We start from the raw sequence: 18600 nt of genomic DNA on the forward strand, positions 1-18600 counted from the left end.
GCAGGTTCCCTGAGACTTCCAGGGAGCCCTCTGAGCAATCCAAGGAGGCAAGACCGTCAGGCTTTGATCCTTATGGCTTTAGAAAAAATGCCCTTTTCTAAGTAAAAGTGAGGGAAGGAAGAACACGCCCCTGAGTGGGACTTCTCCTGTGGGCATGGGCTTGCTGAAAACACTGCATGTCACTGGAAAATCACAGCCAGACGGGCAAAAGGCCCGCGTCGTTCCCGCAGACCTGCCCTCCTCGCGCAGCCCCTCGGGGCAGGTGCTGGCCTCTGGCCGGGCGGGGAGCCCGGCACCCGGCATGTCGCACAGGCCTGCCTTGGCCAGGGCAGGGGCCACGGGGCCGTGCCTCGCATTCCTACCTCAGCGGGGATCCTCCTTCCCCTCAGCCTCTCCCTCCCGACCTTTGCTCCCAGCCAGCCCCGCTGCTGGAAACCCCTGGCCGCCGGGCCGAAGAGAGCCCTCTCCTCTCCCGGGAAAGGGCCGCCCCGGCCGTGCGGGAGGGCCCTGCGGCCGGCCGGGCGGCCGCGCTGCGCAGGGCCCCGGGGCTCAGCCTCCAGCAGTGAGTTTTAACCGTGTCGTCCCCCGTGAGCTGGGGACGCCTAGGGAGCCGCTGTCGTCCCCGGTGCGCGGTTTTCCCCTCCGACCCGGCTGCTCAGGGGAGAGAAGGGGGACACAGCCAGCCAGCCAGCCGGAGCCCAATTAAACCCTCCCCTGGCCAGCCCCTGACACTCCCTCCTGCATTTTCCAGTCTGTGGTTACAGCATTCAAAGGGTTCCATTAAGTCATCAAGTTTTACAGGTTCCTTGAAAAAAGGGAAAAAAAAAAGGGGGGGGGGGGGGAAGAGAGAGCGCGCAAGAGAGAAAAGTTTGGTCATGGTAGGGCATGAATGATCAAAGCTGAGCCAAAGCTTCCTGTTACACCGGGACTATATATATATCGTGTCTTTAATGTTGGGGGATGTAAGCAGGCTGCTAGGAGACTGGAGCCGGAGCTGACTCTCTGCCTGATTTCCCAGCTCGCTGAGGTTTCTTCCACCGACCACAATGAACAAGTTCCTGTGCTGCACACTTGTGGTAAGTCCCTTCAGAGAGGTAGATAGGCTTTAAGATGCATTACAGCTTCAGAGATCAGGCTGTAAAGACATAGAGCTTCTCTTCTCTTCTGGGTTTTTTGTTTGTTTGTTTGTTTTTTTCTTTGGGTTTTTGTTTTGGGTTTGTTTGTGTTTTTTTTTTTGCCTTCTCTCCATTTTCTTGGTAAACCCTTTTCGTTTCATCACACCGACCTTTCCTTGATGAGGTTTGGAGTGCGATGGACACATCCAGCTCGAGAGAGGCAGCAGGGATTGTCATCCTGTTCTTAAGGTAGTGGCATGATTTGCTTTTCTTTTGCATTTTTTACTATTTTCCCCTTCTGTAAGGCTTCATCATACTGGGCTGCACAAAACACTGTATCTAGTAATGAATTTAGAAACTGTAGGCTGGGGTGTTTGGTTTTGATTTACAAAAGCTGCCTGTCTCTAATCTTTGCTGCAGTGGCACTGGTCAGTATCTCGGATACTGGGCTGGCTTTCTTACCCGGGAAAACCACTGTGAACTCCAGAAAAAAAAAAAAAAAAAAGCACATGTGGTGCTTAGAAAATTCAATTTAATGTGCAAGAAAGTAATGAATTAGTAGCTGTGTCAGTAGTATTACAGAAAAAGTTGTGTTATTAAATCTGGTATAAGCCCCTGCTTTAATAAGTTTTTGTTTACTTGGTGATTTAGCAAGATACTTCCAGATGCAAATTTAGAGATGTTAACAGTGCAGTAAATCTTTCAGAATGTCATTTAATCCATTTAGCGGTATGGAATTGTTTATGATGTCAGATTAATTAAAACCTGAGGACAGACAGATACTGTGTAACATCTATTTGGAGGCTATTCATCTTCCGGATGAGAAAACATTAGAAGAAAAACATTAAAAATAATATTCAGAGCAGGCTGTTATGCATGCCTGCACAATAACTTGCTCCTGAGTTGTTTTGGTGAGTACAGTGGCATTAATGTTGTGACAGAGGGTTAGAACTGAGATCCATTTATTTTGAAAGCTCTTTATAAATGCAATGAGATTTCCAGAATCCGATGACTAATGCATGTTTATTACTTTCTGTACAACTTTCTGAAAGAGCTTTTTGAGAAACAAACCCAAAGTAATTAATGGTGCAAGGGAAGCAAAAATTGTCAGGCTTGTGGTCAGCAAACTGAAATGCAGGACAACGTTTTCATCTCATTTATGATGTCGTGCCTTCTTTGTCTATAGGAAAGCACGGGAAGTTAATCTGGGAATTTCAGCAGTAGCCTGTAATCAGCTTGGCTTCTTATCTGTGGCTGTCATAAAATAATCACATCAGTATTTTGATTTTGATTAAATATAATGTGCCTGTTCATGTTCTCCCATAAAGTAATAGCATTTGGTGAAGTTCAGCATAATCATCTGGCAGATGAGTTTCAGAGCTGAAATACATCAGTGGCAGGAGTACATACCAGAGAGCCTGATAATTATTTTTTTTTTATTATTCAAAAGTTATTGTGAAGTTTAAGTACTATCAGTGAAGTTTAAGTACTGTTAGATGTGCTAGAGCTCAGAAAAGTAGTTCTAGTACCTGTTTTAACGAACACTTGTAGGAGGCACAACAGCAGCTCAAAGTTGTGTATGTTTGGCTCACATACTTTAAACCTAGTTTGGAGACACCATAGCTAAAAAAGACTCTTTGGACATGATGTACTTTCTGCCTTGGCCTCTTCGCTAAGGTTTCAGAAAGGGGACCTGCTGTGGTGGTGCATGCATGTACGTGTTGTTTGTTGGAACACTAAAACTGCTTACAAACAGACAAGCATTATGAAATCAGAATGAATTGAAAGAAATTCCCCAGAGCTGGATCTCGTTACTTGTCACGTAACTATCTTGACCCTTAAACTTGACCTTTCTCTATTTTGGATCTCTGGGCACATGTGACATGCTTTTTCTGGCCTGCCTGTTGGGTTTGCTGTGTGTAGGCAGCAGTGGCTTTGCAGCCCGCGAGGGTAGGAGTTATCTTTCTGTCTGACTTTCTTTCTGTCTGTCTGCATGTGTGTTGGTTAAAAATAAAACACCAAGGTTACCAGGAGAATTTGAAAAGATATTGTCACAATTTAAATATCACCCACTGTTCAAATCTCACAGAATTTTGTTCCTTCTGTATTTAACTTCCGTGTTAGTTTTACTACTCTTGACAGTCTTCCTGGAGAAAAACACCTGTTCGCACATAATATTGGACATACTTTTTCTCTAGCTATGTGGTCAGTTGTTAGTAATTCTGTTAAGTGCAAAGGCATACTGTAGTCATGGTGGTAACATCCCAGGTTTGGATTAGCTCTAAATCTTGCTGGTGAATAATGTTCCAAAATATGAGTTATGGGTAAGGGACATCTTGGTGATTAGCTGGTTAGTCTTTCCTGCTTTCTCCCTACACAAGCTTCAAGACAAATATAACTCATATGAGCAAAGACTTTCAATTTAGCACTTCTCTGATAAGATTTAAAACTTCTCATCAGCCAAATGTCATTTTCCTACCACTGAAAATGAAACAATAGTTTAGACCCCTACATTGCTTTGTGAATGATAACTAATGGAACCTCACAAAGCCTCTATGAGATTTGAATTGTTGACATACTGCTTTACTGACAGAGGACTGAAAAAAATGTTTGATAGCTGCATTTGCAAATACAGGTGGCTCAGGAGAGTCCCTAATTATATTCCTTATGAAAAAGAGCACCCTCCACTTTATAAAGCATCTTCCATACAAAAGTGAGTCCCTTTATGTCCAAAGTGAGTGGATTGCATTGAAGCAGTTGGCGGAGTGGTGGAACAGCTTTATAAGCTAGTCTCAAAACCAGTGAAGAATACTCCATTTTAGCTTTCACTGTGTACCTAATGCTAAGCTGCGGTCAGCCAAAAGGTGCATTGTCTGGGCTCTGCTCTAAGTGAGCCTGCAGCGACTCACAGGGTAAGCAGCGCTGCATAGCTGTTGGCCCAAAGTGGTTAAATTAAGTGGTTTCAACGAAGAGAGGAGGATGAGAGTTGAGTATCTCCCAGATGGATGGGAGCCATTTCTCCCTAGATGACAAATATTTTACAACAGTTATTTGCAATAGAAGGCCATAGATCTGATCCAGCATGACACTGTCAGGTACAGGATCTAGAGATACGGTGTTGATTTGACAAGTTATTGATTAGGAGGACCTCGTTAATATTGCTCAGTGCTGTGTTTTGTCAGCGAGATTTCTCTAGGCCTGTGCATGATTTCAGTGAGGCATTCTGCCTAAGGGCTGAGGGTAAGTGAAGGCCTCCTGCCTTAGCTTTGTCCAAATACTTTGTGTAGAAAGCAAAGTAGGAGAGTTGTGAGGTTTTGCTTTGAACCCAATGCAAACACTAGGAGCAATATGTCAGATGCCTTGAATGATTATTTATCACGCAGGAAAATATGCTTCGGAATAGTTGTGGAATGCGAAACAGAAACAGATTTATCTGTCTCAGCAAATTAAACATTCTCCTTTGGTCTACAACCCAAAACCACAAAGCCAAGCTATATAATAATATTTTCATATGCTGAAAAGCCACTTTTCTCTCACAAAGCAGTGATTTAAGGGGATGCTTGAAGGATTTTTGCTTTATGTGCTTTGTCTTCCAGTTCATTTTAATTCAACAAGAAAAAGCAAGTGGCTCTCTGCCTTACATTTAAAGATGAAAGAAAAGGGCGTGTACTTTTTTCATGTCCAAGATCTGAAATGAAATTTTACAATCACATTACTTCTCTTTCAAAAGCATTTTCTAAGTGCTGAAATAAATGGACTGCACAGGCCTTTTGTGCTAGCATTTGGAAAAATACAGCTTCAGGCCTAATGTTTTAAGTGACACAATCAAAGAATTGTTTTTTAACTTTGGGTAACTAATTCTGAGTAAGTTCTCAGTATTTACTTGCATGACACTGACATACACTAGACTTGTATTTCAGTATTTACAGTTCATCCCAATTCCTCACACAGAGACAGCCATTCTGAGAGTTGCCCGGGGAGATGGATGAGGATCGAGTTTTTCAGTTCTTTCAGAACTGAGCCCATGACACTAGAATTGAATTTCACCCAATAGATGGATAAATGTAGTTAATGATGCTAGATTTTGTTTTGGTTTTGTTGTGTTGTAATTATTTTGTTTGATAGCATTTCATACTCATAGAACAAATACCCCCAACCTTTGTTTTTCTTTTTTAAACTGGGCCTTGCATTTCAGTATTCCTAGGAAAAACTGCAGTTGAGTGCGCTCTGAATCGCACTAAGAGTTAATTTGTTGAGATGAGCATGATACCGATTATCATTGGCTTCCATTGGTGTTGGGATATAAACGATTTGCTTAGGGTTTAAAACTGAAAGAAACTGCCTAGATCTTTTCAGTCTGTTCCCCAGCTCTTCCAGGAAACCAAATGACGTCTTTGCTTTCAGAAATGCATGAAGGCTATATTTAAACTACTGGGGCTTCTTGCACCTGCTTCTCAGTAAAAGGCTGTTCCCAAACTTCCTCTGATGAGAGAATCCCCTTTTCATTTGCCAGCATTATCCTTTAATGGAGAAAGTTCTCTCTCTGTGTTCACTGTCTATCTCTATTAAATCTATAGGCACTGTTTTGACTTGCCAAGCTATTGAACAAGTTAAGATCCTCTTCAGGATGAAGCTCTCCATTTCCTTCTAAACTTTCTCTGTACCTCTTCTGGGCTGAATTAACCTTTCCTAAACAAGGATGAACAGAGTTTTATGCAATCTCCTTTATGACAAATCCATGACTTTGGCCAAGTGTAGCACTGATAGACTCCAACTTTGGTTTCTTAAGGGTTAAAGGGTGAACATACTATTGCCCCTAGTTCTGATTCCAGTAAATGGAAGCCAGACTCCTAGTTTCTTCCTCCTTTCAAACTAGAACATGCCTTCTTCTCCAGCAAGAGCAGAACAGGCCAGTGCCGGCATGATGATTATAGGAGAAATCCTGCTTTCTGTGAAGCTTTTGGGAAGACCAGTGTTCGGAACTAGTAATGGCATTTTCATGTTCTCAAATATTGTTATCTTTTACATCAGAGATTCAGGTGTTTCATAATAACTCACCTTTAGGTGTGGGCATTCAGGTCAATCAGAAGTTTTATGTGGCTGAGAATCAGCTACCAGGTTGGTCATAGCAGAGTTTAGGTGGAGAAATGTCAGGAATGACATAAAATGCATTTAATTACCATTTTAATTTTTTTCGGGAACATGCTTTTGAAGGGCCTCTCCTGATTATTCTTATTTACTGTGTTATAGTTTGCACATCAGAGCAGACTTGGAGTGCACAAAGTGGATTTACAAACGTAAACTGGATTGATGAAAGTAAATACAGAGATGGACTCCAGAGACACACCAGATGCACTGTAACCACTAATGCATGCTCAGTCCATGAGAGCAGACTGAAGTTAGTCCAAAATACTCTCTCTGAATCATGCATAATATGGATATCAGGTGCTCACCACCATCTGTTTTGCTCTACATATCAGCTGTAACAGGTGATCCAACTTGCTAATGTGAGGACAAATTCAGTGTGTTTTAGGCCAGGAGAAAGGACAGTTCAGTGATGTTTCCCTCCAGCTTATTCTGTCAGCTGGGGGACAAGAAGGGTCTTTTCATTCCATTTGTGTCAAGTTGCTGTGGTAAAACTAGTAAAAAATACACTTAATTACCTTCCATCATTCTTCCTGCATTTTTACAAAACTTCTGAAAAATAGATTGCTTTTATTTTGGCACTTGACATCGGTTCAAGGATAACTTCTGGTTTTCAAGTTGCATATTAATACTCAGAATACTCACATGTGCTAGATGTTTTCAGTCTGCATAGAAGACAATCTTGCAAATTTATTCTCTTAAGTATTATTAAGGGACCTACAGTAGTCTTACGAAGAAGGGTGGTATTGGGGATTGGAGTCTAGAAATATACTTAACAGCATATTAATGGCTGTACTGTGTCTAAGAAAAAAATAGTCCAGAAGAAATGCCCTTAAAAGCCCCATATGCTGTCTGTGGCAGGGGTTGATAATTAGTGCATAGAGGAGATGGAAGAAAAAGGTAGAAAAATAGTGATATTTTTCCAAAACACTCCTCCAGACTCAAGCAATTTGTGGTTTGGGATTTCCTGATCAAAAGGTGATGTTTATGCCTAATGGCCCTTTATTATTTTCCTCCATTTCTATGTCAAGTAACATTTTGAATTCAACTGTTTGCAATGTGGCAATGCTCACTGTACTAATAGGATCATAGTAGTCAAACAGTAATAGGAATGGTGATCTAGCTCTATGTTGGAAATAATGTATAAAATATTGAGATATTGATTGCATTTATAGCTTTAGTTTGACTGAAGAATCTTTTGTCACAATTGTTTACTAAACAAAACAGTTGGCTCCTGCATACGCATGGCTCAGCCACTGATCCATGGATTGTTGCAGCTGCATGTGTGTTTCTGGGAAAGAAGGGAGATCAGGTGTGATGTACTTATGGTTTAAAAGCACAAAGAAAAAACCGAATGCAAAGAATGATCATCTTTTTAGTGATGCTGATTTATTAATCCTATTACTATGCTTATTGGTTAGGCTCATTTAGATTAATAGTATTCTGATTTCCATTAATAGTTTATAGCTATTGGTACTTCCAAAGGCAAAACTTCGCATGGTCTCACACATGTATTGTTCAAGTATTTTTTTTCTCAATTTTTAAAATTGCTTCCTCTCAAATTATGTTGAATTGCTTTCAGTTTTAATGGCTTGCTTCACATAGGTTGACAAGGTTCTTCAGGAAGCAACTGTCTCCATTTTTCCCTACAAACTTTTCATACCCTGATTATTGAATTTGAATAATTTTTAATCCTGAATCATCCTGAATGATCCCCTTAGTCATCAATCATCATTGCCTGGGTTGAAGCAATACTTCTCACTTGCCTCACATATGATTTCCAGTGTAAATGGTTGAGTAAAGAAAACAGAGAAAATCTTGTTGTTCTTGCTCCTGAATGTTGCAGAGGCGAGTTGAACAGTCATGAAATGATCCACCTAACCATTCTGCACCTGAAAACATGTCACCAAGAGCATAGACACACCCCAGAGGAGCAGATTTTGCTGCAGTGACAACTTGGGACTTGTTAGCTGTGCATTGCAGAGCAGGAAAACTGGTGTTTCTGCATGAAGATATGCTGCCTGCATGTCTGGTTGCTGTCCCTAATCATTTTCACAGTGTCAGATTTTCATCTGCATTGGGTTTTGTCTTGGGTTTCCACAGACAATGGAACCCACATCTGCATGCAGTGTGGGTTGATGCTTGTCTTTGTCACATCTGTGCCACATGTTGCAGTCTGTTATGTTCTGCAAAGGGAATGCGTGTGTCCATGCAAGTCTCGGAGTCTGGGGTGCTGTATTATCTGTTACTGAATAAAAGACATAGAAGAAAACCTGACTGTTCACATCAACAATTAATGGGATTACCAAGACTTCCTTATTACTAGAGTAATAGCTGTAGATTTACCAAGGGTGGGTACAGTTTTCATCAATGGAAATCCATTCACTATTAAAAAATGTGCTGCACCCTCTTGTTAAATAGATTTCATGAAGCAGATCCAGTCATTTAAGAAAAATGGAGCAGTACATCAAACTTCAATGACTAATAAGGAGTTGCTCACAATGGAAGAGATTGTGCATTGAGACCACAAGAAAAAGTGGGATCTCCATCTGTAGAATCACAGATTGGACAAGTTACAGGGCTTAGTTGAGGGTAATTAGAATAGGCTGTGGGAATATCCATACTATCTGCATTTTATTATTCAGCCTGTCTAAGCATAGCTGTATAAAAAGTGGATTTGTAGACTGACAACAGGAGAATGCACTTAGCAGTAAGTGTTCCTAATTTAGATACCTAATATTACTTGGTGCAAGCGCTGTGACTTGTGTTAATGCAGATGAACGATTAAATAGGCCTTTCCAACCTTAATAAGACTATCACTTAAGAAGTGCCATGCTGTGGCAGAAGTGAGGCCCTTAAATGAAATTTCCTATATTTAGGAAATACAGAGTCTGAATAAATAAAAAGAGTTAATTCCACTTACACTTTGGGGACATCTACACTGGAAAAGAGGAAAATACATTCCTGAAATTGAATTGTCAACTCTGTGTTAGCTGACTGGGATTAAAAAAGCAACAAAGACAAGTCAGTTTGATCTATAATTTGAATGGATACATAGAAAAAAAATCTTCATTCAGAGCCAGTTTACTTCATCTTTATAAAATGTACAAGTTTTAGAAGACAAGTGGCATGTCGATCACTCAGCACTGGGACAGAGCTGGGTTCTCGGTGGGGACCCTGTGCAGCTTGAGATGGTACATAGGGGGTAAACCTGAGAGGGGGTTTTTTTTGATAGGCAGGTGGAATCACAGAACCAAATTTTCAGTTACAAGACCAAAATGACATGATATGGAGGTTGTCTCTGCAGAAGGGCAGGGTTGTCTGGGATTGCTAGATCCCAAATCATACCAGCAAAGCAGACTGTTGCAGGGAGCAGGTGGACTGTGGCGGTCATGATGTGTGCCTGTACTTAACCAGGTCCTCATGACAGCCATAAGCTTGTGGTTTTACATAGGAAGTGAAAGCATTAGCCTGGCCTCTTCCAGCTCCTGCAATTAAGTCCTAATGTACCCTTCATAAACTTCAGCATTCTTCACCTCTGTCTGAAGCTGCATCTTCATACTTGAGGTAGCTGCCACGTTTTATCCCCAGAGCTGCTGCATTTCAGTACAAGATTAAATGGAAGGCATTCAAAAGTAACCTGTGCCGTTCATTGCTGATACAAGGAAATATTGTAAGGAATCATTTTTATTGGTATCTGTGGTAATGGTGCAGTATGCTGGTCAGATTTGTATGCTTAGATACCATTTCTTTTGCATCTGAAGTACTTTGTACTTGAGAAAAAAGGAGTGCATAATCCCCACCTTGCTGTGCATTGAATGTATTGCCAATGAAACTAATAGGCCAGGTTCTCTGGTCTCAGGCAGTAAAAGGTCATTGCTCAGTGATAGTAAAAGGGTGTAAATGGGAGAAGAATAGGATCTACATCTCTGGAAGAACAAGGAAGTACTTACATTGGGAAGATTTGCTGCATAAGACCTAAATTCGCATTCTAAGATGGACATGGGAGAGTCCAGAAGCTGTCTAATATTTTAAAAATTTCTAACACAAACATTCTTTTAAGATAGTGACATGATTAGATCATAAACTCATTAAAATGTAGGTTTCTTCATGACCTCGGTGCTCCCCAGGACTAAAGTGAGCGATGTTTTATTTTCCTGTTGCCAGCTCTTGGACATTTCTGTTAAGTGGACCATCCAGGATGACTCTCCCCCCAGGTACCCCCATTATGACCCAGGGACATCTCGTCAGCTGCTGTGTGACCAGTGCCCTCCTGGGAGCTATGTAAAGCAACACTGTACAGCCACCAGCCCGACGCAGTGTGCCCCGTGTCCAGATGAGTACTACGCCGAAGAGTGGAACAGCAACGACGAATGCCAGTACTGCAGTGCTGTTTGCAAAGAGCTGCAGTACGTCAAGCAGGAGTGCACCAGCACGCAGAACCGCGTCTGCGAGTGCACTGAAGGCAGGTACCTGGAGCTCGAGTTTTGTTTAAAGCACACAGAGTGTCCTCCCGGATTCGGCGTTGCACAGCCAGGTATGTACCGCTTGTCAATACACACAGACTTAATTAGAGCTCTGCTGCACGTCGACAACTCATGGCAGTTACAAGATTAGGAAAGAGGCTTGTCCAGATGAAATTACAGGACAGTAAATTGTAAAGCCAATTGAACCTGTTCCTAGTCTGCATCATTTGGACTGTAGCCAAAAAGGAACATTTCTCAGTGGAATACCCTGCTTCTACTGTAATATGTATCTTAATGGCAGTAGCAAATGTAGCAAATTGCACTCTAATGAGAAACATGATGGATTGCCTCTTTTAAAGGAACATTATCTGGAATGTAGTATTTGTGTGTGTGATAAATAATAATGTTTTTCATTTTGAAATCTGCTGTTTCAAGCAACTGTATATCTTGACAAACACCAGGAGCACTACAAATTTGACACCAAGTGTATAATTATAACAATATTAATATAGCTCTCGCATCACAGCAATATGTGGTAATAATTAATTATCAGCATCCTAAGTGGAACTCTTAGGGAAACTTGCTATTATCAAACAAACAACCATTTCTTTGTCAAGAAGGCTGGCATTGTGCTGTATGTCTGGTGGGGATACAGAGCAAAGCGACACTTTTCAGTGGAGTGTATTCTTCATTTAAGACAACATAAATTGTTAAACCAGTAATAACTTCTTCTCTCAAAACAAAATACATCATTTATCATTTGGCAAATATTGTGGCCCTGTTTAGCTCCAGTACTGAATACAGACTGAAAGAATTGTAAATTGTCATTGTACTGGAGATTGATAACTGGCCAGAGAAGAGCAGTGAGGAAGGGAATGCAGAAAATCAAAGCATCTCAGACATGAACCTGTAGGCAACCAATCTCCAGACTACAGAAATATTTCCTTAGGAATTAACGTATACACAGTGATAAACACTAGGGCTTGCCTGTACATTTTACAGCTATGTTGAACGACAGGTTGGGAGTCCTGTCTTGGGTTATGAACATCTCGTTGGAGAACGACTTTGATGTAAGGAGTAATGTTGCTGCTGTAGCTGCTCACTAGTCCTTGAGTAATTGGTTAACTAAGCATTAACCGGATGCTCTTGCCACTCTTAAGCATTTCCACTGGCAGCTACCACATTTCCATATTATAAACCTTCATTAACCTAAATCATTATACCCAGGGGCTTGGGTTTAATGAGCTTCCACATACCTCAGCAGCAAGTCAAAAGGGACCAGAAACAAAGTTCTCAAAAAGACCATCTGGGAGATGAACAAAGAAACATAAATTGTCTGAGTAACCAGCCTGCCGCATCCCTGTGAGCACAGTGAAACCGTGACAAATTTGAATCCCTCAGTTCAAAACGAAACAAACTTTGGAAGAGGATAAATTGTTGAATTGTGTAATTTATTGGAAAGTTGGTTTCCAAAAGACCATCAGAATGAACCAGCTAAACCCAAGCAGACCTCAAACAAGGAATGAAAACATTGTAAAAATAATTGCATCCCCCTGTGTCAATAGTCAGTTTTTGAGGTGAGGCATTGACTAAGAATTTAATAAGCATGGACCACACTGTGTTCCTGCTTTCTGCCATATGATAGCCTTGAACTTTGTAACTATGCAAATTCAGGTGAAGTAAAACCTAAGTGTAGAAAAACATGCTTCAGCTGCCACACAGGGAGATGGTGTGGTCCAGTGTCTCATTCAAAGCTTGAAGCGTTAGAAATCTGTTTCCCCACTACCAGCCGCTCATGATTACGTGGGGCAGATCACTTTCCTTCAGTAGTCCCCTTTTGTGAGGGCACATTAAGGTTTTGTTCCTTTCTGTCGCGGTCGGCCCTGTACGTGGCAGAGTTTGAGCAGCAACGCGCTGGGGAAGCAGCGCAGCTACAAAGCACCACTGTCACCCCGGCGGCGGCTGCTGTTTCCCTGGGGAGAATGGGGGATTCCAGACAAATTGGAGGGAGCGGCAGAAAAGGTGGCCAGGCTGCGGCAGTTTGTGCCCTGAACAAGAGCGGCCAGATAAGCAACGAAGAAGCAGCTGGTAAAGCTGGGAGGTGACTTTATGCGCAACCCTGAGAACGCAGATGGATTACCCAGTTTATTTCCCTCTTGTGCCACAAAGGTTATACAGGAAGCTCTGAGCACAACGACACACCGTTTGCAGGGACTCTCCTTTCTTCCCCTTCCTGGCTGCCAGAACACAACAGCAGTGTGTCTGTAGCAGGAAAAGCTGCTAAAAATTCAGATATCTCAGAAAAGCTAATTGCTGCCTGCTCAGGTGTGGGTGTTGGCTGGAGTTTTGTACAGCCCACAGACACAGGCAATGCACATTGTGCAAAAAATACAAGGGCAGATGCTGTTCCTGTTGGTTGGGTGCTAGCTGAGAAAGCAGAGGATTTTGGTGGGTTTGGCAGTATACAGGGTCTCTGCTTTTTTCAGATGCATAACAGCTGAAAACTCTTTTTCTTTTCACTTCTCTGATGAAAGAAGTGCTAGTTCAGGTGTGTGCAAGTATTCTTTATTTTGCAGGTGGTTGAAAACTTGAGATTCATACTCTCTTTCTCTAAGGAGATGCCCAAAGTAAATTTTACTTAAAAGCTAGCATTAAAATAAACATCCACATGTAAATACTTCCACAATACACTAGATGGAGGCATTTTCTTAATCAAATATAGTTTCCAGTTATTTCAAAAAAATTTTAAGCATGTGCTTAAATTCATGTTCAATAATGCAACGTTTAATATTAGACTCCAAGCACTTGCTTAAATGCTGGCTGACAAAAGATGAATTAAGAGTCAGTTGTTGGTGCTGTTATTTTCCTGCCACTGGTGGTTAGGCTGCATTGTTTCAGATTTCATGCATTAATTTTATTCCTTTTTTTCAATGTGATAGAACTATATACTGTCATTCTGTTGTTGTATCATATATTTGATTCTGAAATAAAACTACGCTTTATAAAACACCAAGCAAAACATATGTATGTGTATTAAATATTTTTGCTATATTGGACAATCTACTTCGTTTGCTTTTAATAATATTCAAGCTGAGAAAAAAGTTTTAAAATGTTATTGAAACTTGTTTTTCCTGTATAATTTAATATTTGAGCAGGGAAAGTATTTCAGGGGGGTCTTTGGTTGATATTTAGTTGGGTTATATTTTTAGCTAGAACTGAAGTAACCAATTTGAGTAAGGTTCTGGGCAAATACTACAGTTTAGAGCAGTTTCTTGTGCCATTTAATTATTTTACAGAATATGTGTACAGTTGAAAGATGAAGGTCAGGCATCATGTAATATCTGAATAGTAGACTCAAGTAATTACCGATTTAAAGACATTACTTTACTAAATTACTGATTTAATCAGTAATTACTGATTTTAAAGTTAATAACATGTGTATGTAAGAGCATTATTTATTCTGTTACTCCAGCAGGAACATGATTCTCTTAAAGAATCTTTTTTGGTTTTAAAAATAAGTGAATAAGTGGTTTTGTTTTGTTTTGTTTTGTTTTTTTTCCAAAATTGATTTCTTCATAGATCAGAAATGTGAAAAGAGGAAGCATGACAATTTGGAAAGGAATATTTTATTTTTGTATTCTTGTATCATTTTTCACAGTTGAGGTTATATGTAATTGGATGCGTTGTCTTCCTGTCTCCACAGGTACCCCTGAGAGTGATGCTGTATGTAAGAGATGTCCAGAAGGATTTTTCTCAAATGAAACATCATCCAAAGCAGCCTGTCTGAAGCACACAAACTGTAGTGCACTGGGTTTCAAAATAGCATTGAAGGGAAATGCAGTTCGTGACAATGTCTGTCAGGAAAATACAGATACAACACCTCAAAAATGTGGAATAGGTATGTATCACATTAAGGAAGAGTTTTCTGAAAAACATACCTTTAATTATAGTTTAAATTAATGTGTCAGCATTTATGATAAAAGTATCTAGCTTGTTAGCCATTTGCCTGATACGGTGATGGCACTGTGGTGATGGCCACAGTAATTTGTAGGATAGACCTACAAGCACTGTAAAGACCACTTCTTAGTTTGCTTTTTAAACATTTTTTTCTTATCATCCTTGCTTTTTTTTTTTTTTTCCTCAGACAAGCAGGGTAACAGATCAGAGCAATTGACATATTCTTCTTCTCTTTCTCATTTCAGATGTAACCCTCTGTGAGGAGGCTTTGTTCAGGTTTGCTGTTCCTACTCAGCTCACACCTAACTGGCTGAACATACTAGCAGACAGTTTGCCTGGGACAAAGGTTAGCACAGAAAATATCGAAAGGATTAAACAAAGGCACAGTTCTCAAGAGCAGACCTTCCAGCTTTTGAAATTATGGAAACAGCAAAACAAAGAACAGGATATGGTCAAGAAGATTATTCAAGGTACCTTATTTTGATAACATGTATATTAAAAGCAACCTTCTAACCTTCATTTTAAAAATTGTTTAGGATCAAATACCTCCTGGTGATGTGTTATGCTCTGAGGAAGAGCAGGGCTTGACTGTGATTTATCGATGCAGTAAGCACAGTGAAATTGAAGGGAAGCAGGAAGAGAATTCAGCTTCTCCTGATCAGTTGAGGACTGAATTCTTCCCAGGATTGTAGCCCCTTTGGGAGTGTGTGTGGTGTCACAGCCAAGATCCCCTTTTGAGACTGCACATTGTATGAAGAATTGTGATCAAGTGGCAAAAATGTTTCCCGCTGTTACATCTGAGCAGTGGCTGTTGAGGTTAGAGGGAGCTGGATGCCTGCAACTGAGAGTGCAATTTGTTTTCTATAAAGTGGAGGTTGACAGCTTGGACTAGGACATCTATTCCCGGAATGAGGATGCACAGGAGTGAGGAATACACAGGCTTTCCCTTCATTTTCCCTTCCCGTACCTATTTGTCATGCCCATTCACCCCTCGGTTTGTGCTGAATCTGCCAAGGCAGGTGTCAACGGTGAAATAGTCCTGCAAGGTTAACACCAAGGTTTTTATGAGAGTCAGGCCACCTCTTTTCATGTAAGCCACCATCAACAACTATCATATTTGAACGAACTTTTGTCCACTCAGAATAGATTTGAAAAATGCTACAGAAATGTTTTTTCTTCCCTCTCCTTTTTAGTATGTATGCTTATGTCAGACTCTGAAGTGTCTAGAATACTTCAAAATCCAAAACGACTATTTTAGCAAAGCTTGCCTAGACATTTCTGAAGAAGAGCAAAATTTCCATTCCCTGGAACCAAATATTAGGACTCCTATCACTTACACAAAACATTTTACAATATAAATGAAGCAAGCATATAGCAATAAATACTTGCGATGAAGTTTGTAATTTGGAGCTGTTTCTATTTGCAAAGTTAATTAAATTCTTAAATGCTTTTCATTATTGGAACCTGAATAAAAAGCATTGCTGAATTATTTGAAATAAAGTAACATAAAAAAAATTAGGAAGGAATATTCACCTTGAAATTTTGGATTTTTTTTTTTTGCAGGCCATGATAAAGTAATGCATTGTATTTACCTCTCTTTTCTTTTTTCTTTCTATAGATATCGATCTTTGTGAAAATAGTGTCTTAAAGCATATTGGCCACCCGAACCTCACCTTTGAACATCTCAACACACTGATGGCAAGCTTACCAGGCAAGAAAGTGGGAAAAGAAGATATTGAGCGCACAATGAAACTATGCCAACCTACAGAGCAAGTTCTGAAGCTTCTCAATCTGTGGAGGATAAAGAATGGCGACCAGGACACCATTAAAGGTTTAATGTATGGACTGAAGCACTTGAAAACATACCACTTTCCAAAACGGACCATTCAAAGTCTGAAGAAGGTGATTAAGTTTCTTCACAGATTTACAATGTATAGATTATACCAGAAACTCTTTTTAGAAATGATAGGGAACCAAGTTAAATCAGTGAAAGTAAGATGTGTCTAATTCAAGGTATTTTTCATTCTCCACTGACTATTTTTCCCTAATTACTGCCAGCAGTAATTAAACTGGAACGTTGTTTCCCTACATCATGTCTTACTATTTATAGAAATGTCTGACTGGAATAGCTCTAAGTCTTTTGCAGTGTTTTTGGAGGGTTTTTTTAAAATAAAATCACTTTTGTAAAAGCTATTAACCTGTTGATAACACTAAGAGCCTGATTCTGCATTTTTGCACATTCAGAGTTGAAAAGCCCCACTATAGTGACTAGATGAGAAAAGAATGCCAGACCAGGCTCTACTACAGTATTTTCTATTTATATTCTTCGAGGAATAAACGTTTTTGTTGTACATATTTATTAAGTTAAATGGAAATTGTATGAGACTGAATTTTAGGAAGAGAAATGAAAAGCGCACTGTATATTTTCTAGTTAAACAAAAATGATCCCATATATTTTTCTGGCAAAATTTTGTAGCATGCTCTGAGAGTTACTAATTTCTTTACATTTTGTATTTAAAAAAGTATTATTACTTAGTTTTATTTGTATAAGTTGTGGTATCTTTTGGTAGGGATGTTTTAATTTATCCAATGATTTTAACTCAAATACGGTGAAAATATAACATAAGTGACCTGAATATTTAAATATTCTGTGAGGAAGTGAATGTACCATATTTAAGAAGTTGGATTTTTATATAGAATTTCATAATCTTTATTTTATAAAATAATTAAATTTTTCAGTTTACTTTTTGACTGGTGTTTTACTTTTGGCTGTGAAGTAGGAAGTAATAACAAAGACAGACAGTGTGGATTTCATGCCTCTATCTTGGGCTTGGCTACTCTGCTACTCCTTGTCTGGGCTAGTAGTTAATATGTGAGCCAAGTAAATATTGACCAGCACTGGATTTTCGTAGTCACTTTACAGGTGTGAAAGAATGTAAAAAGTATCGAGGGTTCTAATTCAGAGGGCCCAAGCAGTTGCAATGCAGCCGATAATAACTCCATAGACGCATTTGGCCCAACATCACTCTTGGCCCAGAGTCATTCTTGGAGAGCTCGCAACCTTTGCCCTAACCACAGCTTGTAATTTTATGGAGGAAAGATGATGCATGGCCCTGATGGGCTTGGAAAGCCTCACGTATTGCCACTATGTTTAAAGGAAGGGAGCATGGAGAGGTCACATAAAAAAAAAAAAAAATCATTTGCCATTGCCCTCAGCTACAGAATGAGGCACCTGCGAAGAGATGGGCCGCAAAAAAAGGGAACTGGGAGTGTATGGGCATTGTTATCAAAAGCCCACGTAATTTTAAGACCCGGTGATCATTCACAGTGCAAGCCAAAGTCTTCAATGTCTGCAGAGAGACTGTACGCATTTTTTAAGTTTAAACCATGCGAACAGAGCTTGAGTATTCAACATATTCTTTTCCCTTGGGTAAAGGAAGGGAAAGACATCAGCATTTAGCCTTGTATGACAAATATTCCTCTATTACAGATGAGAGGATTTTCAGCAAAGAATAAGAGATTCCTGGTAGATACAATAGATGCTCATCAGAAGTGTTCTTACAGAGAGTACAAATGGGGCATATTGCTTTAAAATACTGGGGTTTCATTTTTCACTGAATTCTCACACCACTTTTTGTATCAAAAGGAATAAACTCGCTTTTATATTTCACATGCTATATATGGGCATCTCATTCATCAATGTAGCTGAGAAATGATGTTGAATACACAAAAAAATCCTAGTTTTGTGTTTATTCATTTGAAATAATTTACATATTTTTATAACAGAAACTGTTTTTACATATAATTAAAAGACAATAACAGAGTCTCAAATTTGCAAAATAGAGTCCAGATGTTTCCATGACTGTGCCAGGTGTGAAGGTTTCGTAGTTATCAAAATGAGAGTAATCATCCACTGC

The 18600-nt window shown here is 39.9% G+C and overlaps 1 protein-coding gene across 1 annotated transcript; it reads left to right on the forward strand.

Annotated features, from left to right (window-relative positions):
- The first annotated feature begins 838 nt into the window (after nt 1-838).
- On the forward strand, nt 839-18353 carry TNFRSF11B (TNF receptor superfamily member 11b). The gene is made up of 5 exons (XM_074898503.1): nt 839-1076; nt 10428-10797; nt 14430-14624; nt 14929-15153; nt 16302-18353. The coding sequence occupies exons 1-5, from the start codon at nt 1047-1049 to the stop codon at nt 16688-16690; spliced, it is 1209 nt and encodes a 402-aa protein (XP_074754604.1). The 5' UTR covers nt 839-1046; the 3' UTR covers nt 16691-18353.
- Nucleotides 18354-18600: the final 247 nt, after the last annotated feature.

Source organism: Athene noctua, chromosome 2 (genome assembly GCF_965140245.1).
Source record: "Athene noctua chromosome 2, bAthNoc1.hap1.1, whole genome shotgun sequence".
Taxonomy (NCBI): domain Eukaryota; kingdom Metazoa; phylum Chordata; class Aves; order Strigiformes; family Strigidae; genus Athene; species Athene noctua.